General features: G+C 41.2%; 1 protein-coding gene across 2 annotated transcripts in view; it reads left to right on the forward strand.

The window, feature by feature from the left end:
• Positions 1 to 16,818, forward strand: part of RAB28 (RAB28, member RAS oncogene family) — an 80,254-nt gene extending 63,436 nt beyond the window's left edge. Inside the window, exons 5-8 of one of the 2 annotated variants that reach the window (XM_053672427.1) lie at positions 2,497 to 2,600; positions 7,560 to 7,637; positions 14,542 to 14,636; positions 15,876 to 15,961. In XM_053672427.1, coding sequence (XP_053528402.1) covers positions 2,497 to 2,600; positions 7,560 to 7,637; positions 14,542 to 14,631 — 272 coding nt within the window. In that variant the 3' untranslated portion in view covers positions 14,632 to 14,636; positions 15,876 to 15,961. Of the gene's footprint in view, positions 1 to 2,496; positions 2,601 to 7,559; positions 7,638 to 14,541; positions 14,637 to 15,875 lie in introns of both variants that reach the window. The other variant, XM_053672426.1, reaches the window with a different exon arrangement.
• The last annotated feature ends 8,012 nt before the right edge of the window (positions 16,819 to 24,830 follow it).

Consider the following 24,830-nt stretch of genomic DNA (forward strand, 5'->3'; position numbering starts at 1 on the left):
CATGGCTGTTTGTCTGAATATTTGGAAAATGAGCAATTATTATTACTATTATTATTATTAGGAAATTATAATTCTACTTTGTAAAATAAAATATAACACCTAGGCCCTGGCTGGTATGGCTGAGTTGACCGGAGCGTAATCCTACAACTGAAAGGTCACGGGTTCCATTCCTGGTCCATACCTAAGGTGTGGGTTTGATCCCTGGTCAGGGTACGAACTATCTCCGGTCTGAGTGCTGTAGGAGGTGACCAGTCGATGCTTCTCTCTCACACCGATGCTTTTCTCTCTTCCTTCCTCTCTGTATAAGCCATGAGAAAATGTCCTTGGGCAAGGAATATAAAATTATATATGTGTGTGTGTATATATATATATATATATATATATAGATAGATAGATAGATAGATAGATATAGATATAGATATAGATATAGATATATATTTTTTCCCAGCGATGTCACATAGAAGAATGATGTGGTTCACTGAAGGATATCAAGGAAGTCCTAACAGTGAGAATGTTATCACATGTAAGATAGGTAGGTACCGGATGGCCATTTTAAGAATGCTCAAAAAAATAAAAATGGAAGAAAAGAAAGATTTTACTGGTGTCTCACTCTAACTATACTGTATCTTCAGAATTTATATTTCTGGATTATTTAGAATGAAATACTCTAGTAACTGAGCCCTCTTAAATGTTGCCCACTAAATTCTAACACAACAGGAAAAAACTTTGAAGTTCTGTGAGGACCTTTTCATTTCTGCTTTCATGTTTGTCAGAATCTCAGTTATTTAAAATAATTTTTGTATCTTTAATTGTCATTGATGTTTATATTCGTGATGATTTTTTGAGGACCTGGATTGTATCTTTTTCATCTTTGGGTTCTTTGTATCTAGCACAGTACTTGGTATGTAATAGGTACTCAATACGTGTTTGTCCAGTAAATGCTTTGACCCCCAAATTGATCAGTGACATACTAGTCTTTTATTACTAGTTTTATTAGGAAAAAACCTTTTGCTTGGACAGTAAATCCCCCAGTGTTATAGATAAACTTAGGTGGTAGTTCAGGAGTTGTGGGGTTGGCAGAGGGGGAGAAGAAAAAAAGAGAAAGAAAAAAATTGAACAATGATACACTGTTCCATTTGAAAAAGACAGATACACATACTAAATGACAGACTTCATTAAAAAAAATTGGACAGTGATTTCATTGGGGACTTTTCCTAGTGACAAGACTTGTTCTTATTCTTGTTAAATTAGGAAAGATTTTAGCTTTAATATTATGATAACCTAGATGTATGTATGTCAGTGCTAATAACTTAGTATGTTAGCCTTCTACTTATTGATGCCTATGGTATCTGGACGTTTTTTGGCCTGTTCTTGTAAATAAGGTGTCAGTGATGTTTAAGAAACGGCAACTTGTGGCCAGAAAAGAAAAAAAGCTCCATATTATTCAAGCTAAGCAATAAAAATGGGACTCTGAAATCCCTTCACTAAGTAAAAAATCTCCTAGAGAAAGATCTCTTGAGCTTACAAGCTAAAGACCTTCAATATAATTTTAAATAAAACCTTTTATGTAAAACGAGAGCACTTTTTAGTTGATAATCAATTGACACTATTATGTAGGCTTACTAGATTTGCAAATTTACAAGTTTTTACAAGTCAGTTGGGTCCCTTCCTCAGGAAATCAGTTGAACTTTTTTCCCCCTATATTGACTCAAAGAGCCTAGTTGTCCTTAAATCCTGTGAATATATTTGCCTTATAATTTGACGGCATTGAGTCAACACCCTTATAGGGTTTCTAGTGTTATAAAAAGAGAAACTGTTCAATAAAAGATCACATTTGAAAAAATAGACTGTGCTGGATAAAACCGGTATTGGATATGAATACTGTGCTTTACTTTAAAGCACCTACAGGTATTCAAGGAAGTAAATGCTTGCCCCTTACTTTCCACATGCATCCTTAGGTTTGGAAAGCAGCTGAGCTGTGTCTTTGTGAAATGAAACCATGCCTTTAAATAAATTAAATAAACTATGAAATGTGGATACATTTTAGCAGAAAATTACATATTTGTGTGAACATCATTTTTTATAAAAATGGCAGAACTAATCATTATTACAGTAATCAAACTGTTTCAATCAAATATGTTTGGGTAAGTGTATCTTTCTATTCATCACTATGTTTAAACTTATTATACTAAGTATATATATATTGTGAGTATCATCAGTGTGCCTGAGGCTACACAGATAAGAATGATAACTTTCATTTCTTGAGCACTTGTGCACTATACATAGATTAATTCTCTAACACTAGGTATATCTGTTAGTCTTGGTTTTTAAATTTAGGTACTGAGGCATAAAGAAATTAAGGAAATTGCCCACATTATGCAGCTGGTATCTAAGCTGGGATATAATATTAGAAAATAAATCAAATTTGAACATGTTAAAGTATATTGATCGACTCTAATATGAAATTTTTCTTCCTGTTTTTGTTCACCTTTCTAGTTGATTTGGAGCATATGCGAACAGTAAAACTTGAAAAACACTTACGGTTCTGCCAGGAAAATGGTTTTAGTAGCCACTTTGTCTCAGCAAAGACTGGAGACTCTGTAAGTAAGATAATGAATTTTGAATGTTGTAAGTGAGGTTTATTTACCTTAACTTACTAATATTCATGGGAAGGATACTTCCATTATTTAACTTTTGCAACAAGTGAATGCTTACTGAAGACATAAAATAGATTATATGAGATATGGTTATTCTCTTTATGTTTTATAATTCATTTAACATAGTTTTATGGTTCTCTTAGAGTATTTAAAAATATAAGAGTTTGAAAAGAATATATGTCACCCATGATCTTATTTAGCATTCAGAGATGGCCATTCTAACCTCTTGTGATTCCTTCTAGTCTTCTTTTTCTGATCCTCACCAATATCAGTACTGCTGCCAGCAGATTGCATTTACTGAGAGCTTACTTTGTGACAGGCACCATCCTACTCTGATCATCTTTGCTTTATAGATGAGTCTTAGTGAGATTATGTAATGAGGGTCTAGGTTACACAGCTAATGGATTCATAGGGCTCACTGTGTTAACCACACTAAATATTTATTCTAAAGAATTAAGGTCACAATATAGAAATAATTTTGTTTTACTTCCTTCTTTAATATACACATCTGAAGAAAATTTTGCTGTCATTTAATATTACTAAATGGATTTAATAATTCATTAAATAACTATTAAAAAATCTATTCAACCAAGTTCCTATTGTTAGACATATAGGTTGTTTTCAAGTTTTGACATAATAATTTATTGTAAAACTTTGTCTCTAAGCTTTGAAGTTTTGATTATTTCCTTTTTAAAAAAATTTAAAAATTAATTAAAGTGGACACTCAGTGTTCTATTAGACATTTGTATAATGTACAAAGTGATCCCCCTGATCATTTCCTTTAGGTGGATTCCTTGAAAAGGAATTGAAACATATTACAAATTACCACTCACATATTGTGTGAGTGCTATACCACTGCACTCTCAACATTCAGGATTTATTTATTTTTAAGTATTTCTCAATTTGGTAGGCAAAAGGGTATTTTGCTATTTAAATTTTAAATTAACTTTGATTGCTGTTGAGGTTGAATATTGAAATTTTTTATTACCTATTTTCTGCCTATTATCTGTTTGTAACCTGCTTTAAAAAAAAAAGATTTTACTTACTTTTAGAGGGAAGGGAAAGGAGAAAGGGAGGGAGAAAGAGAGGGAGAAAAACATCTATCAGTTGCTTCTCATATGCCCCCAGCTGGGGACCTGACCCACAACCCAGGCATGTACCCTGACTGGGAATCAGCTCAGCGACCTTTCTGTTTACAGGCCAGCGCTCAGTCCACTGAGCCACACCAGCCAGGGCTGTAATATGCCTTTAAAATTGTTGTGACCATTTTTATATCAGGAATAACAATCATTTGTCATAATTTGTGCAAATATTCTTCACTGTTCATTAATTTTCTTGACATAGTTCAACCAAAAGAAGTTTGAATTTTTCTGTGGTTTAATCCTGATATTTTTTCTTTATGATTTCCTTCATGGTTTTCATGCTCAAGATACGTATTAAATAAAATAAAGGGTGTTTAATCTTTTTTTGGATCTGACACTTAAAAAATTGACCTCTTAGAACCCTTTCCCCCAGGATTTTACAAACATTCACATATACGCACACATACCATTAGAAAAGTGTATAGTATTGGTACTCCTTGATAAGTCTATCCGTGTACCAGGCTTCTACACTCACGAACCTAGGGGTCTGTAGCCATTTTAGAATTATTTTAACTTCCAGTATTTTAGGTTGTGTTTAACCACTAAGTTTTTTGTGTACTTATATTGAACCACCATTAAAAATTCTCATTTTTTTAATGCAACTTTGAAATGGTTTGGTGGAATCACTTTAAGAATTATAAGTCATTTCCAACTCCAGGTTACTTCTCCTGGCTTATACTTTTCTCTAATATTACCTTAGTCATAATACTGAGTGATGTCAATTCTTTGCCCGTCACCCACCTCAGCCACTCAGTCCCATGCATTGTCATTGCAAATCACTGCAGTCCTGTCGTCGCGTATCTTCATATCGGGCATCCTAGTCACCGATTGCATCCTGTCTTTTCAGCTCACACCTTTGAGTTCCCTAACTCAATCAGTCTGCAACCTCAGCAGGACTTCCAAGACACTGATCCTAACACCCTTTCAGTGTCCCTGACCTCCGTTTATGTCTTAATTTTTCACTCTTTCTAATTTAAATATGACCAGTGAGAATTGTTGCCGTGCCTATACCCTCCGTTCCCATTCCCCTTTTGCACTTTATCAGACTCACTTGGCCTTAGCTCTGGTTTAAATCAACCCCCTACTTTTTTATGGCTACACTCATGTCTTTGAACATGGTCAGGGAGCAACACAGAGGCGTGCTGGCGTTTTTACTGAAAATTCACCATCACTTACTGGGCCTTTAATGCTGCTTAGTAATTATCCTCCATGATCATAGCCCACTATCTCTCCTTCAACTAATGACTGTCCATAGCTTCTCTCCTCTCTTCAATCTTCAAAACTTCAAAACTTCCTTGTCCTTCTCTCAGCTGATGACTGTGCTTCTTATTTATAATAAATTTGAAACAGAAGACAACTCTCATGTACTCTTGCCACCACCTTTACCTCACTCTCCCTCCTACCCTGTATCTGCTCCCAGGTATTTTCTTCTCTGCTGTTACTGCAGGATGAACTGCTCATGCTCCTAGCTAAGGCCAACTTTTTGCATAGTAATGAACATTGTTTTGCAATTTTCTCCCCATCCTGCTTTTTCTCTTTACTGGATTATTCTGTCAACATCAAATAGTATGACTTCTCTTGTCTTAAAAACAAGAAAACTCTTGATTCCACATCTTCTCTATCACCTTCTTTCCCCTACTTTCCAGTAGACTGTTTTGAAAGAGTTGTCTCTAGTTCTCTCCTCCAAGCTTCTCGAACAGTTCTAGTCAGTCTTTTGTCCCGAATATTTTACCCAAATTGCTGTTACCAAGGTCACCAATGACCACTTTTTTGCTAAATTCGCTGGCCAGTTCTTAGTTCTCATCTTACTTGACTTAGTTGCAGCGTGTAAAATAGTTGATTACTCTTCTGTTTAAAATAGTTTCTTCACTTAGCTTCCAGGATACTGTACCTCCTGCTTTTCTTCCTTGCTAAGTATTCTTTTTTAGTCCATTCTACTGATTTCTTATCTCTCCAGCTCCTAAATATTGGCGTGCCCTTGGGCCCAGTCTTTTCTTTTTCTAATTAATTTCCTTGGTGTCCTTGTCTAGTCTCGTTGCTTTGACCATACTCAGTATTCAACTGCCTGCCTGACACCTCCACCTACATGTCCAATAGGCCATCCCAGTTAATTGAGGTCCAGAATTGAGCTCTTGCTATTTCCTCCTCAGATCTTTCACAGACTTTCCACTTCAATAAATGGCAGTTCTTTTACCAATTGCTAAGGCCAGTGTTATACTGGAGTCATCCTTGACTCCTCTGTTTTTTGACACCCCACATCTGTGTCTGTCACCAAGTCTGTTGGCTCTGTTTTCAAAATATGTCTACAACATGGTGATTGCTTTTTACCATCTGCACTGCTATGACTTTGTTTTAAGCCTTCATCATCTCTTATTTTGTGTCTTTGCTGTGTCTTTTTTTCTTCTTTTTATCCTCACCTGAGGACATGCTTACTGATTTTAGAGAGAGGGGAGGAGAGGGAGAGCCAGGGAGAGAGAGACATCAGTGCTGGAGAAGAACATGGATGGCCCTTACCACAGGACCAAACCCTCACCCTAGCCATGTGCCCTGACCAGGGATAAACCCTGACCAGGTCATGAACCCATGACCCTCCAGTTTATGGGATGATGCTCCAATGAACCACAGTGGCCAGGGCTGGTTTCCTCTTTTGTACCCTGACCTTCTCTGGTGAATACACAGTCCAGCAGCCAGATCGAACCTGTTAAAATAGAAGTCACATCAAGCCACCCTCCATGGCTTCTATTTCACTCAGTAAAAACCGAAGTCCACCAGATCTTACATAATTTATACTCCCGTTATAAATCATTTTCTTAAATCATTGCTCATTTTCTTTTACAGTCCCCCTCTTTCTCTATTATACCACACTAACTTTCCTGGTTTTCCCTAAACATTGCTCAGCAGTGATCCATAATGTACAGGGCATTTTGAGGGGCAAATGCCATAAGCCTTTCAGAGTAAGTATCTCTTTTTGATTAGAAATCAAAATTAAATAAATAAAATTATGATAAATATTCAGTAAGTAATCTTGAGATAAGTAGGGATAAGAACATGATAGTGTACTTCTGAGGCAAAGACAAGTTACCCATTACAGGTGATCTCTGACTTGCAGCTCCAGGAATCAGAGTGGGCCCAGCATAAGCTAACATGTATGGAAAGGCTGTTTGTAGAAAAGTGTTTGGAAGAGTTTTGTTTACAAATAATGGAGTAAAATATGTCTTTATTCTGAACTGATAAAATACAGTAAGGATTTCTAAGTTGTTTTGCTCAAGAGATGTGGAGAACTAATTGACTTGGTGAGAGCCACAAAGATTGTTAAAGGGATAGTTAAGGGATAGGTTAAAGCCAGATCAAAAGACTAGTATAGAGTTGGCAGTGAGAAACCCAGGTAGTAAAGTACAGGCTAATGTATTCTCATTTTCTGCAGCACCTACAGCCGTTAGTTTTGCTAATTTTTTTAAAATGTGGGAGTTGTAATTAATTGTCTTATGTTAAATCCTTAAAAATGTAAGTGTTTAAAAATGTATATGTTTAAACCAGTTCACTGAATTTCATGAATTTTCAAATTACGGGTTTAATCATTTAAAAAATTATTACACTGAAAGTCTTGCTGTATTTGATACATAAAGCTATTTTTGGAATAACCTGGCATATCATATTTTTGCAATTCTTGCTGTTTATCATTGTTTGGAAACTTCAATTTATTTGAAGGTAACTTAAGCATGCCTGTTTTAAATCATTTAAACCTATTTTTGGTATGTAGGTCTTCCTGTGTTTTCAGAAAGTTGCTGCTGAAATCCTTGGAATCAAGTTAAACAAAGCAGAAATAGAACAGTCACAGGTGAGTATATTGAACTTTATATTTTAAAGAATAATTTATTTCTTAAAAGATACTAATTTTTACCCCTGAATTCTTGCACATTTATGTATTCTATGTACATATCCTTAAAAATCCTAGAAATAGATTGTGTGTATGAATGGTCAATGTTTGTTGCAGAAGACAGAGGATGCTAAGTTTTTGCCAAATTATGATGCCCTTGAAACTTCAGTTTGTCCTTTTTGTTGGAAAAATGAGATTACTATAATATAAATTTCATCAGTGGTTAAATAATGGCTTAAGGTGCTGACCATATTGTTGTTTTGTACTTAAGTTCTTCCAGGATTACTGTACAGTATTTTTAAAATATTTCATATAAAATTCCAACTATTTTTTAAAGTAAGTCTTAATTAAAATTTTCTCCACTTGGTATCTTCCATGTTTGCTTTGGTAAAACAATATTTTTTCAAGTTTTTAAAACTCTATATTCTTAAACATCCTTTAATGATATTAATTATTGATGTTATTTTATTGTTAGTTTAATAATATTGATTGAGGATTTCTGAATTCTTTTACTAGTCCTAGTTAATTTTCTAAGATTAAGAAATAAACATGAATACCAACAGTCAAGCATTTAAAAATACCATTATAATAGTACACCAATTTACATGTTGGTAGGATGAAAAATCAGCAAGCACCTGTAGTTTGAAGTTAAGCTTCAGAAATGGTTTGCTTAGAAGCAAAAATAAATTAAATTTTTCCAGAATCCCTTTCACTCCATTTCCACCCCATTTTCTGCTTCCTTAAATTTTTCTTTAATACTTTTTCACATAGTTCAGAGTTTTATTTTTATGGTCATTGTGTGTGTATATGTGTTTTAAAACAGAGCAATTATTTATTAAAATTGTTATGCTGGGGGGAAATAGAACAACTGTAATGGCATAATTAATAAAATATATTAAAAAATTGTTATGCTGATGTGGCTATTTTTAGGACTTGATTAAAATCCTTGGATCTCTGGAAATCTGCTACTTTCATTTTTCATTATTCAAAAGACATTTATTTTAGCACTTAACCAGGAACAGTGTGAAGATATATTGTGCCATGTAAATTGCTCGCAGACACATAAAAACACTTTCTTGCTTTTGGCCCAGGAGGTGGGATACGAGAAAGAGAAACCACGTGGTTTGCTTGATTACATTGAACTTGGTGGACCAAGTGCATCCTTAGCTTTCTAGTTTTATTTCTAAATGGTGTTTGAAAAAGGATGTCTGGTTAATTAGAGAGTCTATGAATGATGATGAAATCATTGTAAATGATGTATTGATCATACATCATGTTAAGTGGTAGAGTGGTGGATCTGACAGTGATCAGAGGAGTTGAAGACGTAGTCCTTGCCTTCAGTGAAGAGAATTAGTATGTCACTGTTATGTGCCAGGCCCCCATAAGCACTCTGCAGAGCAGGTGGCATTTCATTTTACTTTATGGGCAGGTTAAGTTGCTTTGGACCCACTCACCTGTGACGAGGCAGTGGTGGCCCAGGGCCTGACAGCAGTGTCCCAGACTTCTCCACTCCACCATATGGAGGGGGGGGGGCTTACTGGGCAGTTTGTGGGGCAGGGGTTATGAACATGACTGGGTGAGAAGCTGGCATGAACAAGTTGAAAACCTCACATTGTAGTTTGGAAAAAAGAGCAGTTTGCTGAAAATAAATGACTGTTTGTGTTGGAGTGTAAAAGGAATTTGAGAAAAGATTATGGAGATTTATGAATGCCAAAGTGATAAATTTTGTCTAACATATTGACAGTGGGAAATAATTTTTGAAGCAGAGGAATGAATGAAAGCAGTTTTTTGGTAGGATTAATCTAATGGGATATTTTCTTGTGGTTGAGTGGAAAGAGATTGAAGCGAGGAAAGTAGGTTACTGCCCTCAATGTGATAAGCAGCAGAATCAGTGGAAGGGAAGGAATGCATATGAGAGACATTTCTACGAAGAATCAGTAGGTCCCGTGGAAAGACTGGATGAAAGAGAGGAGAAGTCGAGACACTGGCGTTTCTCCCCTACAGGAGTGGAGAAAGGGGAGACCCAGTGTTGGGCGGGCCTGCAAGAGAGAGTGCTGCGCCTGGGCTCCGTGGCAGGGCCCAGCTGCGGTGAAAACTCCAGAGAGATGAAATACATTGGGTACTTTTGACAGGCCAAACTTTATGGACACCAGAAGCTTTATCAATATTCACAGTTCACTGGTAGTCAGACTTAACATCTAGGCATACTTCAACCAAAGAGGCGTCTGCGGTCTGACCTCCCTGTACCTCTGCCTTGCTTGTTAGAGCACCTCATCTTGTTTCTTATGCAGTGAGGTTTCAGTCAGTCTTCAGTTTGTTGATGGCATTTACTGGGTTGGCCAAAAAGTATATTACACTTTTTCTGTAAAATAAATACTTTTTTTTTCAATTTCACCAATAACTTTATTGATTTGGATATTTTGGTTTTCTCCTGCTATTGATTGCTAGTGGACAGAGGCCAGGGGTGCTGCTAAACATCTTCCAATGTATAAGAGAGCCCCACAACAAAGAATTATTTGGCCAAAATGTCAATAAACTGCTTCAGAAACCACTTTTGACACATTCTACCAGCCACAGGATCTTCTCCACATACTGCACAAATCTGTCTTTGCATTTCAGTTACATTTTTACCTTTCTTGAAGTAATAAAGCATAATACTCTGAAAAATGTTACATACATATCTTTTTCCACCTTCAATATTAAAATGGCTGCACATGCACCAAGTTTAATAAGTTCTTTTTAATGCATGCTTATATGACAGCTGTCACCATACAGTCTGACAAAATTGTTTGGAATAAAGTCGAAGACAACTAAGAACCACTAGAGCCATTGTATGGAAAAAAGTGTAACAGATTTTTTGGCCAACCCAGTACTTTGAGTCCATTTATTTGAAGATGAACTCAAGATACTAGAACCTTTCTCAATTTGTCAGAATCCTTTATGTGGAGAAGCCTCAATTTCCTTTACTGAACCTGATGGATTTGCTACCTTTACCAATTAAATTATTGATTTCACAATTAACATTTCCCAGTGGAATCATTTTCGAAAGTTCATTTCTTAAAAAGATGTTTCTAAAATACACTTGGCAAATCACATTAAACACAGTGTTGTTCTTTAAAAATTGAAATGTATTTGACGTATAATGTGTAAATTTAAGATGTATAGCATGTTAATTTGATTCATTTATGTATTGTAATGTAAATTCTGTTGTAGTGATAATAAGTACCTCTGTAACATTACATAATGAATTTTTTTAGTAGTTGTAATAATTAAATTTTAGGTTCTTAGCAGGTTTGATTATTCACTGTACTGTACATTATATCCCTGGGACTTATTTACTACTGATTGTAAGTTTTCATGCTTAAATGATATTTAAGGGTGAAATATCCCTCACCTATCATCTTCTGGTAAACACCATTTTATTCTCTGATTTTTAAAAGTTTGGCTTTTCAAAATTCTACCTATAAGTGATATTATACAGCACTTGTCTTTCTCTGTGTGACTTAACGTCACTTAAAGTAATGTGCTCCAGGTCCATCCATGTTGTAGCAAATGGCAGAATGTCCTCCTTTCTCATGGCCAAATAATAATTCCGTTGTATGTACGTCTGCATCTTTGTAGACCACATTTTATTTGTCCATTCTTCTATTGTTGGACACTTGGGTTGTTTCCATATCTTGGCTGTTGTAAATAACACTGTTATAAATACAATGGTGCATATATCCTTTTGAATTAGTATTTTCATTTTCTTTGGATACCCAGAATTAGAACTGTTGGATCATGTGGTAGTTCTATATTTAATTTTTAGAGGAATCTCCACAGTGTTTTTTATAGTGGCTGTACCATTTTACATTCCCACCAACAGTGCAAAAGGGTTTCCTTTTCTTAACATCTTCACCAGGATATCTCTTTTGTTCTTGATGGTAGACATTCTAACAAGTATGAGGTGGTAGCTCATTTTGGTGTTAATTTGTATTTCCCTGTCGATTAGCGATGTTGAGCATCATTTTCATGTACTTCTTGGCCATTTGGATGTCAAGGACTAGGGGAAAAAAAATAAGTTCAGATTTTATGTTTTTTTGTTTACATATGCAATGTACGTATAAAATATAAACTACAGAGAGAGACAGAGAGAGAGGAAGGGAGGGGAGGAATTAAAAAGGAAGGGAGGGAGAGAGGGAGGCAGAGTGGAAGGGGAGAAAGAGAGCAAGCTTGTGCCCAGTTTTTGTGGGTTTTATGCCTTTTAAAATGTTCCTGAGGGAATGTGGTGTAATGTTTAAAAGTGTTTTTATTTATTTTATAGAAAAGGAGGAAAATGTAGACACTCACCAGTCATTTGGAAATGGATGCTACAGTAATTTTGTTGATGACAAATAGTTGTAATAAGGCCTTTTAGTCTTAGTTCCATCCATTGATTATTTAAAGAGGTTACTTTAGTTCTAACCTAGATCATTCCTGTGTAGGGGTCATATAAAGTGAGCTGTCAGCCTATCCTGTAAGGAAGAGGAAGGGGAAGAGGGAGAAATAAAAGGGAATGAAGTTTATGAATACAGCAAATGTTTTGTTGAGGGTCTACTTTGTGCCAAGGACCACACTAGAATCTGAGGATACGGAGAAGAGTAAGTTGAAGTCCTTGTCCTCAAGGAACTTCCAGCATAAGTGGGGCCAGACAGATATTTAAACAATAAGTGTATCCTCATTTCATGTCTTACAATTCCCAATTTAGTTAATAGTTTTATTTTCATTGTTTATCTGTGCTTTCTTTTCTCTGTCCCAACCATTTTTCTCTGAGACAGTGTAAAAGTTAGGAATAGGTAATAAATGCTTAGTTTCCAAGATTGTTCAGATTTTTCTGTTTATGAAGTAGTTCAATCTTGAGGGCAGCAGTAAATTAATAAATTTACTACTGCTGTTGTCTTGGAGGTTCAGCATTCAGCTCTTTAACAGTGCATTAGGTGGTGTAAAAAGAAAGTGCGTAGTCTTGTTGTCTGATCTTGTTCTCGCTTCTCCGTCCAGGTAGGGTGGAAGTGGTGTCCTGCATGAAGCCACTTTCCTCTCAGGGACCCTGCATGGTATCACTCCAGGGACTCATAGCAGAGGGTCACGGAGTGTACTTCATGGCTGCAGAAATAAAAGCTGGTATTTTATAGGTAACATTTTCTGTGAAAACATCAGTGAGTGACTTTTAAACAGGCCGTCTGCTATGAAATCACCTGTCATGAAGTTTATGGCATGGAAATTCCGCTTCGTTCCTCACGGCAAAGCCTTGCTTCTGGCTTCCAGTCCAGAAACTTTGTACAAAGCTTTATGTCAAACAACCAGTGCCCGCAAGAAAGATGTTGCCTTTTTAGTTCTTTGTGAATTGATGAAAATTAATGGTGAATACCCAAGCCATTTGTGTTAGTCAGTACTTTGACCAAGTGTCTTGATCAGAGAGTGGTCAGTAAGTTGGTTGTGTTTACAGCATGGGGTTTAAACCGACATTCTGGAGGGTTAATGCATTGCTTACTGATTATGAAAACCCCTTTTCTTTATGGTGACCCACAGTCTGTCATGCAGCAGTTAGGTTCGGGCAGGGCAGATAGTGGTGTTCAACTTTTCACTGGCATGCCCGTCCCCCAGTACCTTATGTTGCAGTCGGTAATGCTTCTCTTGATGGCATCAGGCTGAGTGCCTAGGAAGTCACGAGTCTTGTCCGAAAGTCAGTGCCGCTGGCTGGAGAACCGCAGCAGAGCCCACTCAGAGCTGATACACTGTAGCGGCCTGCTCGCTCACTCTGCGGTCTTCATAGATGTTCTCATGACCAACAGCCTTCTTAATGTGTTTTTCTACGTGTGTTGATTAGTAGGTGCTGTTCTGAAGCAAGAGTTTTCTGAAGATTTGAAATTGAAAAAAAGGAGGGATAGTTTCAAGTTGAAATCTTTGGAGAGTGTGTTATCTCTGTCATGCTTACTTGTCATGTGCAGTCTTTCTGCTCTGAGGATTATAGCAAATAAAAGCCTAACAAAGCATTGATTCTTTATTTAGCAAAACTCTTAGGTATTTGAAAAAAACAGCTGTTGTGCTTAAATACTGTACTGTATGTCAGAATTTTTTTTAATGATAGAAAAAGACATTTTGAACTTGTTTATTTTTATGTGGAATTTGGAACGTGGCTGCTAGGGTTGTGAGGAAGGGGGCAGTGGGCAGCATCAGGAGATCGTTGACAAGTAATAAGTATTATTAAATATGCGACAGTTGTAAATGCCACGTGGTTTCCTCCGATACATGTGTCCTCTCCCCTCCACAGAAAATTAGTCACTTCATCCTCTGCGTTACCAAACATACCGTAAGTCCGTTAGTAAAGCACTTAGCTGCGCACCAACTCCTCTTCCCATCAGGGCCACGGCAGCTCGTGAGCTGATCCCGTGTGACCTACCTGATCCCGAGTGACCTACCTGCACGGCCCTGGGGTAGAGGGACTGGCACGTGGTAGATTCTCAGTGATGTTTATTGAGGGAAATGGAGTTAATACTTTTGCTGCACTTTAGCATAGAAAAGCAGCATAATTCTTGGTTTTTCTCTGAAATACTGTGAATTGTATATATTATTTGTAATTGTGATATCAAAACTAGAACTTACAACTTGTAGGAAATTCCGTAAACATGTCTATTTTTAACAATTAAATAGAATTATAAAGAATGATGTTTCTTGGATCTTTATTTTCTTTCTTTTTATATGTCTACATCTGCTGTTTTCTTTTGTGACAAGGTTAAATTTATGTGTATATTTCTTTTTCTACATTGGTGTTCTCTTCTGTTTTCAATCATTGAACCTACTTTCTGTTTTTCTTCTTCATTTCATTTACGTTGTATGGAATTGACAGCGTATTGTCAGGGCAGAAATAGTGAAGTACCGGGAAGAAGACCATCAGCATACCAACTCTGCTCAGAGTAGACTCTGTTCAGTACAGTAGTACAGGTATTAACGGATACATTGTTGCAATTGTGGGGCGGGGGAGGGTGGTGAGAACTAGTGAATGCTATCTTGTTCTTTTTCCCTTATGAATAGAGTTCAAATGATTATTGTACATTATTGGAATTAATATTGCATAGGTCCTGTTTTAGAACTTTGAAAAATTGATCCTTTGCCAGGAGACTTACGAATTAAACAAGAAATTGGGAACAAATTAAAATAACATTTCAGTTACTTTCACACGTATTTGTCTTTATGGTTGTGTTTATTACATGTGCAGTGAAGTGGAGAAGTGAGGCAGTTATTTCATTATTCATTCCATACCATTTTTCCTGAAATAGCCTGGTAATTGAAAGAGTATTTTTAAAATTTGCCTTGAATTACCCTTCTTTGTATGCTTGTCTGTGCAGACTAAGTAAAAGCATTGAAAACAGTAAAGTATTTGTTTTAATTTAAATTATTAGAGAGGAATATTAGGTCATATTGCTAAATTTATCATTTAAGATAATACTTGAGTGTGGGCTAGGGGGAAGGAAGGGTTAAAAGTATCTTTTGGTTTAAATTATTTTAAAAATGAGTATGCAGTAATTTTCTGAATTTCTCATTCTATATTTTGTTAGTCATTATTCATAACCCATTAGTGAGCTGTTTGAAAGTAAGTTGAGGATTTGGGAGGAAAGTTTAAAAATTGGCAAAGTTTTAAATATTGGGTTGCTAAAACATTTCTCCTTTGTATGTGATTCCCCTTTAACATTTACACCTCTTCTCACTAACTCACTAATTGCTGTAAACATTGTAAAAATGTTGTGGCTAGGGATAGTGGCTTATGGAAATATTAATAAATAATGAGGTTTTTTACTTTTAAATAACAAAGTCTTGTCTATCAGTTAAAATATATGAATGATTAATTTTAATTCCTTCACTTTAAGTTATAACCAGGGTTTAATGTTTCACATTAATTTGTCAGGTTTTTTATCAGACTTGTGATAACCTCAGACTTACATCACAAAGTCAGGGAAGACTCAGTGAAGAAGTTGTTATTAGATACTTAAAACCCCGCCCCTTCCCTCCCAACCCTGGCTCGGCATGTTTGTCTGGTTGGTTCTGTTGATAACCAGCCCCTACTGCATTTGTGATGTCTGTCATCAGGAGTTCACCTAAGTTCAGAAAATAAAAATATACTTTAAGGAGCTCTTTCTAAATGTTCTGATGTCCTGATAATAACTCTGTTTTCTTTTACGACAGAGGGTGGTGAAGGCAGATATTGTAAACTACAACCAGGAACCTATGTCGAGAACTGTTAACCCTCCCAGGAGCTCCATGTGTGCGGTTCAGTGAGCGCGCCGTTCTCTGGGATCGGTCCCTCCGCCTGCCCCTCGCCTGTGTGGCCAGAGGCCGCTCGGAGCCGTTTTCTCAGTGACCATCTCTGTAGCTCAGTTAGCACTTTCCTCCCGGCTCGCTTCATCATTAGGTGTTGCCTCTCGGCTGCTGGCAGCAGCTCCTTGGACTGGAAAGAACTCAGCTTCGGGACCACACACTTTGGTTCCAAAATGGAAGGCCCATTCTCTGGAATTAGGCTGCTTCATTGGAAAAGAATAATGTTGGTTCTCTTCCATGTCCTCACTTCTTTTTTACCCAGATGTCAGTTTTTTAAAACATGGAAACTATCCAAGTGTTGATCATCAGGCAGGATTTTACCAGAGCATATTTTCATTTTCTTATCGGAACTTACACATGGCAAAGTACGCTTCAGAGTACAAGCATTTAAACAAGTAATATATTTTTATCTACAAATACTAAAAAAGGCAAACCTTTTGCTATCGATAGTGAGTGAAAACATATAAAGCTGTATCTAACTGGAAGTGCTTGAAATAAAGCTGTAATAGAAATATATTTTTTTCATTTTTTTACAAAGGACCTAAATTGTTTATATTGTGTTGATAGCTCACCAAGTGGTGAGTATTTGATACTGTATTTTTATCACTTATCACGATCATTGTGTGTTGTGGATGCTCGGGTGAGAGGGCCTCACCGGGTCTGTTAGTGTCCAGCTGGCGCTCCACAGGACTCGCTCCTGCGCCCCGTGCCACCCAGCGCCCTCGGGAGGGGGTGTGACTGTTGTTGGATCATTGTGGGTCGGACTTGTACCTGATGTTCAGACGTTTTTCTTTTGCAAATAAAATTATTTAATCTACTTTTTGTGGGGAGTTTTCTTTCAGCCATCTTCCTTCTGGTGACAGAACACAAAGTGTATTTATCTGTAACACTAGGGATTGTGTGAAGTCACTTGGAGTCGCGAGGTCATTGTGTTGTATGGACTCAAGTGCAGACTCGGTGGCCTGGCATCTCAGGGGCTGCAGGGCAGCGCGCGCTCCCTCGCTCCGCTCCTGCGGCCGTCAGTGGGCGCGCTGCCCTGCGCACGGAGACTCCGCCCTGTGTGCCTCACGCTGCCCTGCCTCCCTGCCCACCTGCGCAGGTCCCTCTGCTCGGAGCTCCTCCCTCCTCTCCAAACGTTTGCCCTCCTCCAGCCAGCCTTCGGCCATCGCGAGGACTGGGCTTTGTCTTGGTCACCGTTGTGTCGTGTTTTTGTGCCAAGACACGATGCCTGGCGTGGCGGTTGCTTTGTATTTGCTGCACGGGAACAGGAAACAGCGCTGCCCTTCCAGAAAGCACCTCATCTGCGCAGCCCAGGGCTCCACACGGGCGCCTCTCGGGTGGCCGTCGCCCTTCCTGCCTGGAATCACAGTCATTTGGTCCCTGTGTTTTACAGTTTAATAGGTCACGTGCTTAAGGAAGGGCCGCTCTGGGCCTGTTCCGGTCCGTGCGTCTCGGGTTGGCCCAGGCCGGGTGCCTTTCGCAGTTGCTGCTACACGGATGTGCAGGAGTTTTGGACACCTGATTTTACAGCTGTGAGAAATTTTAGAAAACTTGTTATTTCACATCCTGTGTGAGTAGGGAAACCAAAGTTGGGAGAGAAGAAAGAACTTGCCAGAGGTCACAGAACCATACAGTCAGGCCCCATAGGAAATCTCCCATCTCCAGGGCAGGGGGACCCTGGTCAAGAGTGATTTGAAATCTAAGGAAGTTTAAAAACTGTGATTGCTGTGTTAATTAGGTGGTGAGTCCAGTCTTACTCTACTTTGATTTTTATTTGTTTCATTATATAGCAATTAAGAATCCGCTTTTTAAAAAAATCTTCGTTTGAGGATATGTTTATGGACTTTGGAGAGAGAGGAAGGGGGAGAGGTGGAGGGAAACACTGATGTCAGAAGCATCTGTTGGTCTCCCCGGCACACGCCCTGCCCAGGGATCAGATCCCACAGCCTTTGGCTCTGGGATGACACTCTAGTCCGCTGAGTTACCTGGCCAGGGCTGAACATTGTTTTTCCAAGGTTGTAAGCCCTTCAAGGCAATTTAGTTTATCCTCCTTGTCAGCATCTTCCTCACATATGCTGATGTTTTCTAGCGAAAACATACTTTCTCTGTATTCCTTAGGAGAATATAAAGTGGAATAAAAGAGATCTCCACCCTCCAGCACCTTACAGTCTAGGAGAGGTTTCTGTTTTGGCTGCTGTTGCTGCAAAGGCTGTGATTGGTTGAAGTCTGCTCAACTAAACTGCCCGACTGGACTTCACTCTCACATTCAGTAAGAAGCGAGGCCATGCTCTTCTGCTCACTTTGGGGTGTTTTTACATCTGTGTGAAAACTTGAGGATTTTCGTTTTGTTCAGTTACTGCAGTATTCAAAGGTATGACTTCATACACGTGCATGACTGTACAAGCCAAGTGCTACAGGCGTTTCACAGGAGTCACACTTCGGGTGTGTGTTGAACGTTAGAGCACTCTGTGGAGCTGATCAGGGGCAAGGCAGGAATGGCCTTCCTAGTGTTGCTCTGGCCGGGACATTTCCAGGCACTGGTCACATGGGGTCCTTTTTTCCTCATTCCAGTGTGTGACAGGGCTATTGCTGTCCTCCCTTTACACATGAGGACACTGCCAGTGAGAGTCGTTGGTAACACCAAGGCCTCCTGCAGTCTTTCTTTCGAGGGTAGGATGGGTGAGGGTGCCACCTGAGTCTGCTGCCTGCCTTTTGTGAAGATCACTCCGCTGACCTCCTTCCTGAGAACGGACTGGGCCTGGGTGTTAAGTCGTTCTTTCGGGAAGTGGTCCTGGCAAGTGCTGACCCACCCACCTTCTCTCACTACGCACCAACTAGGCCAGCCTCTAAAGAGACTGATGGTGGTAAGTTTGCCCTCTGCTCCCGAGGTGAGGGCAGAAAATTGCCTCTCCCTGACCGCCTTCGGCCTCATTGGTTTTCTATCTCTCCCAGCTAAGCTTGACCAGTCACCAGGAGCCTTTTGGCTTGAGGTCAGCAGGCACGGTGAACGCTCGATACAGCGTATGGCCAGAGCAGATTTCTGAATTCCATATTACAAGTTTCCCCATACCTTGGGTTTTATTTTTGAAACAAAAACGTAGGATTCATGCTTATTTTACTTTGTTACCTCTCCTGTCTACAGTTTTTAATTTAAAAAATTACAAGTCTCTCCATCTAGTTTTAGGCACTTTGTCTCCTGAAGACGCATGCTATAAAGTTTCAGACTCATTGTGGTCACTTCTGCTGCTTATTGAACTTTTGAAACACACAAAAGTCTTCAGCCAGAACTGGTTGTTGGATGTCGCCTTTCAAGTGCACCCTCTATTATGTGTGGCCAACCGCTGTGGAGTGGTTTCTGGAGTGGCCCAAGGAGCTCCTGTGACGGCTTTGTTATTCCAGGAGGAGGTAAGCCAGGGCCCTTTAAAGTCGATCACTGCAACAATGTGACGGAGCATAATCATTTGTGTGTCATTTAAAAATAGAAAGGTTTTCTGGCCATGACCCACGTGAGTGATGGCTGTAACGTTGGGCATCCTGAAAAACAGTTGCAAGATTCAAAGGCAAGGGAAATGCAGACCCGCTGGGCACTGTGGTTGACATCTGTCCAGCTGCCGCCCCCGCATCCAGGTCACTGCTCCCAACGCCAGCTTTCTGACTTCCCGTTGCAGTCCGCCTCTGTTTCCAGCCACTCACAGCTCTAGAAGTGGATCCTCATTGGCTTACACACATTAGGATATTTCTTCTTGGCCTCAGTGATGGCCTCAGAAATGAGTGAATAACTCCATTAAGGCTAATGAAACTGGAGGAGGGGTTTGTTGAGGGTTTGGGAAAAGAGAAGAGTTAAAAAAAAAAGCTGCTATCCCCCGAAGTCCAGAGGACTCCGACTGCTGCACTTTAATGAAAGATGAGTCCCGGGAGATGCTGGCAGCCTTCTTGAGGACACAAGGGGGTGCCTGCCCAGGCCCACAGTTGCTGCCCAGGGGGCAGAGGGAGAATCTGGTCCCTGACACGGAGCCCAGACCAGCCAGCCCACTGGAATTGCTTCATAGCATGAGTCAGGTGTTAATGGTTTCGGCTGACATTGGTCGGTTTTTTTTCTTTCTTACATAAGACCATTATGTACTAGGGCTTTGCTCAGCACCGAAGACAGAGGTGAACATGATTGGAGTTTTGTCCTCAAGATCTTAGTCTGGGCACTTGCATAACTCAGCAGAGTGTAATTAGACTGTTCATTGCTTCAGTAGAACTAATATAGGAAGATGTGACTTCACAGTGAGTGTGGGAAAAAATGGATTTCCCATGACTGGAATCAGGGTCAAGAGTTAACCCAGTTGGCTTCGAAAGCTAATGTAATCTTATGCTATGTTATTGCAAAAAGAGTCTGTCCTCTGAGTTGGTTTGTGCATGGAAACCACCTGGAGAATCTTGATTCATTGGATGCAGGGTAGGGTTTGAGGTTCTGCATTTATAACAAGTTCCCAGGGGATACTAACACTGCTGGCTTTTCGTGAAATTGGGAGAGAAGATTATTTGTCAAACGTTTTCAGAGAGCAAAACCATAGCATTCAACCTAGGCCCTAGGGACTTGCAGTCCTTAGGGACACAGTGTCTGCTCTCAGGTAGTAGAGTATCATGGCACCCTGGCTGTCATGTCAGGAGGGACTCCATCCAGGTAGGTAGTGTGCGGGGTGCTGAGAGCAGGTGGGTTCTGGCCGGACAGGGCTGAGGGAGTGGTCAGAACAGATGTGATGGGGAAGTGAGGCTCGGACTGACAGCACTGAGGGAGACAACCCTCCCTCCCAGCACCCAGCCTGGGGAGGGCGCCTTTCGGTAGAACATGGCCTTGGGGCTGAGCTCAGAACCGCCTGCATTCCATTCCGTCTGGCCCTTCACGGCATCAGTTTTCCACGCTGGAGAGCTGGGAACAAGGAAGGACAGACTATTTGTTTTAAAGTTCTGTGTCCAAGTCGTGCTGAACGTTCTCAGGCCTCCCCCACTATAGGCTGAAGTAGATGCAAGGCTGGAGGTCAGGCTGAGGGAGGCAGGCCCTGGCACTGCACAGATAGCAGCTCAGCTGGCCCCTCGTGTCCCGTGTCCGAGCCTGGTGGCTGGGCCTCCTTAATCCTTCATTCACCTGCCTCCGCAGGCTGCTCGTGGAAGGGATTCCCAGCCACAGGTCTCAGGCCCCTTCTCCTTTCCCACACTGCTGCTCAGATCGCCCCGACAGCCTGCTTCCTTCAGACCTCCACTGTCTGCTGCCCACACAGCTCTGAGAATGAACTTGACCCACGGGTTTGGACTAAGTCACTCTTGTTCCAGACTTTTCAGTGGCTCCTCATGTTCTTTCCCAGCAGAGGAAAGTGACTTCCTCCGCCTGACATTTAGAGTCCTCTCCCTGCTTTTGTGTCTTTGCTCCTGAGATACCTGTTCACTTCAAGTCCGGGGACTGCTTTGTTGCAGCCAGTGGTCCCTCACCTCTGTCTCTACTGGGATTTCCTCTAGGGAAGGAGGGGCGTCAGGAGGCAAACTGGAAAACCTGCTTCTTCTGGCTCAGACACCCACACCAGTTCATGTCCCTGGGCTGTTTCCGAGGCCTGGCTGTGGAGAGCCGTGGTGGGTGCTCCTTGTCCTCACCACGCTTACTCTGGTTGCAGTGTGAGGATACTGAGCTCTCCGTAAACATCTTCACTTTTTTGTTGTTGTTCTGTTACAGTTGTCCCAATTTTCCTTTGTTGATCTCCCCTGCCGCGCCCACCCCCTGCTCCTGCAGTTAGTCCCCACCCTGTTGTCAGTGTCCACGGGTCATTTATAGATATTCCTTGATTAGATTCTTCCCCTTCTTTACCCCCTGAGTCCCCTCCCCTCTGGGTGCTGTCAGTCTGTTTTTTGTTTCTATGCCTCTGGTTCTGTTTTGCTTGTTTGTTTGGTTCATTAGGTTCCTCTTAGAGGTGAGATCATATGGTATTTGTCTTTCACTGCCTGGCTTATTTCACTTAGCTTAATGCTCTCCAGTTCTATCCATGCTATTGCGAAAGGTAGGAGTTCTTTCTTTCTTTCTGCTGTGTAGTATTCCACGTATAAATATACTACAGGTTTTTAAAAAATATTTTATTTTTTTATTTTTAGAGAGAGGGGGAGGGTGAAAGGGGGAGAAACATCAATGTGTGGATTACCTTTCATGTGTCCCCCACTGGAAACCTGGCCTGCAACCCAGGCCTGTGCCCTGACTGGGAATCGAACCAGTGACCCTTTGATTCGGCACTCAGTCCACTGAGCCACACCAGCCAGGGCTACCACAGTTTTTTGATCCAGTCATTTACTGATGGGCACTTAGGCTGTTTCCAGCACTTGGCTATACAGTAGTCAGCCTGCGTCCCTCTTCTCCTGGGCTAACCCCTGCGACCCTTAGAGTACTGCAGATAGGATGGTGTGTAATTTCTGCAGTGAGGTCCTAGGAGGCACTGCAGCTTCTACCTTCGTCCTGCAGATTCCTTTCTGAGAGAGGCCAGACACCACGCCATGCGAGGACCCTCAGGCAGCAATGTGGCAAGGGCCAAGGAAAGAACCTCCCCCAGCAGTCAGCGTCAGCTCGGAAGTGAATCCCCTGGCTGTTCATTTGATGGCAACCTTACCAGAGACCCAGAGCTAGAAGCACCCAGCTGAAATGCCCCCAAAGTCCTGAGCCACAGGAACTAGGGGAGATAAGCCATTGTTGTTGAAGCCACTACATCTCAGGGAAATTTGCTTCCTGGCAACGGATGACTAATACAAAGGGCATTTGCGTTGCATCATCTCTGATGGGGAAACTGAGGCTGAGGCCAGTTTAATAATCTGTCCACGGTCTTACAGTCAGGGAGGGATGGAATGGGGATCCAAACCCGGGTGTCTGGCTCAGAGGCAGGGTCACCGACCTGGCCAGTCCCTCCTCAGCACAGATGCAGGCTGACCTTTACCGCCCACGGTGAGCAAAGGCAGGCTTGGTCTCTGCACCGCACTGAGGACTTCCGCCTTTTCCTCTGCTGCCTCTGTTTTGGTCTCCACATACTGTAGTAACGTCAGATTGTTTCTGTACACCCAGTAGATAGCCTTGGAAACCTTTCATTCAAACTCGTTTATTCTGACTTGAGTTGTGTAAAGTCACAGCACACAAGTGGCTTATTAAAACAAAAGTAACCAACCTTCCTTATAAGGAGATTTGTTTTCCTTATTTTTCTCTCCCTCTGAAGCCTGGGTCCTCCCCTCCAGCACCCCTCCTCCCTTTTGGATAGAACTTTTAAGCCCTCGTGTGCCCTTTGCTTGTCCAGGGAAGTGAACCCTCCAGCCTTTTGTCTGACCACAGCTTCGTTGGAGAGCCCGGGCTAGAAGGACGGGGCCGATCTCGGAGCCCCACCGCACCGCCCCGCCGGGGTGAAGCCACTGGTCTCCCTCCCCTCACACCACACACTCTGTTAAGCCCAAGCACCCTGTTGTTTTTATCTGTCTCCCTGGCGCCTGGCACCAAAGAGGCACCCAATAAAGGTTTATTGAATGAATGAAGCCTATCTATATTGTGGGTTGTCGTGACTAACTATAAACAGTCCCTGGGTGAGCTGGCAAGCATTCTGTCCTGGAGTCTGTCAGCTGAAGCACTGACCTTGTCTTAGCCACTAACCAGCTCTGTGACCTTGGGCACGTTCCTCCACCTCTGCCAAGGCTCTGTCTCCTTACCTGCAGTGTGTTTGTTAGGTGCCGTACCAGTGGTTCCCAGACCTGGGTGATGATCAGAATCACCTGCAGAGCTTAAAAAACCCACTGGTGCTGGGGCTCCACCCCAGACTGCAGAGTCCTGGGTTCCATTTGGAAACCACTGGACGAACTCATCTCTCTGTGTAGCTACCTCTCCCTTAAGTGACCAAAACATAGGCCAGCTTTGAAGCCTCAGTTTGCACATCTGCAAAGTGTGGCTCCCCTGAAAACTTAACAAGGCTAAGGGGAGTCTCTCTAGTTGTGGGAAGAAGGGCCTCAAAAATTTCCAATGATTCCAGAGAGGTTCATGGACTATGGGTCATTTTACTTGCTCTTCTGAGTGTGACTCAGAGTCCCACCAGGACCACCCCACGCTGATAGAGCCCTAACAGTGCCCACCCGCCCTGCGGAGGCCTGTCTTGTGCTTCTCCCACTAGCGGCCCAGAGTTCCATGAAGTCCCCTCACTTGTTTCTAACGTGGGGGTGGGGTGCTGTCTCTTTCCAGCTTCCCTGACAATCTCGGTTCTTGAGCCAACTTGACCATTTCTTCTCACCCTCCTCCACCCCCTGTTCTGTCCCTTCTCCCAGTCCTCTGACACTTTCTCAAATTTGTCTTCTCAATTGGCAGGTGGCCCACCAATGGATTGGCCAGGTGCCCTGTGTTTGGGTCTGGGCGTAGGGATGATGCTGTAAAAGCTGACAGCTGAGTGAACCAAGATGCGGGCGTGCCGTCTCATTGCTTCTACAACCAAGGACAGAGAGGACCTAGAATGGTTTGTTTCTGGTGCTCTCTTTGGAGGCTAACCGCTGAAGATGGTTGGTGGCAAGGAGCCGGAGAGGGAAGACAGAGAAAGGTGTCAAGGATTTATTGAGTAGCTACTTTGTTCCAGGTACTGCACCAGGTACTGTGTACATATTTTTCATGACAACCAAGCTTTATAGCATATCTACTTTGCCGTGCAGTTTTCTTCGACCATCAGTTTCATTCTCATCCTGGGCCCCAGTGGGAGTTGGGGTTTTCAGCTTCCACACTGGGCAGCTGAGCCTTTGGGGAAATAAAATGTCCAATGTCCCAGTCAGCCAGATGCAGAACTGGGA

This window comes from Artibeus jamaicensis, unplaced genomic scaffold, assembly GCF_021234435.1.
Source record: "Artibeus jamaicensis isolate MK-2021 breed Jamaican fruit bat unplaced genomic scaffold, CSHL_Jam_final contig_76, whole genome shotgun sequence".
NCBI lineage: Eukaryota > Metazoa > Chordata > Mammalia > Chiroptera > Phyllostomidae > Artibeus > Artibeus jamaicensis.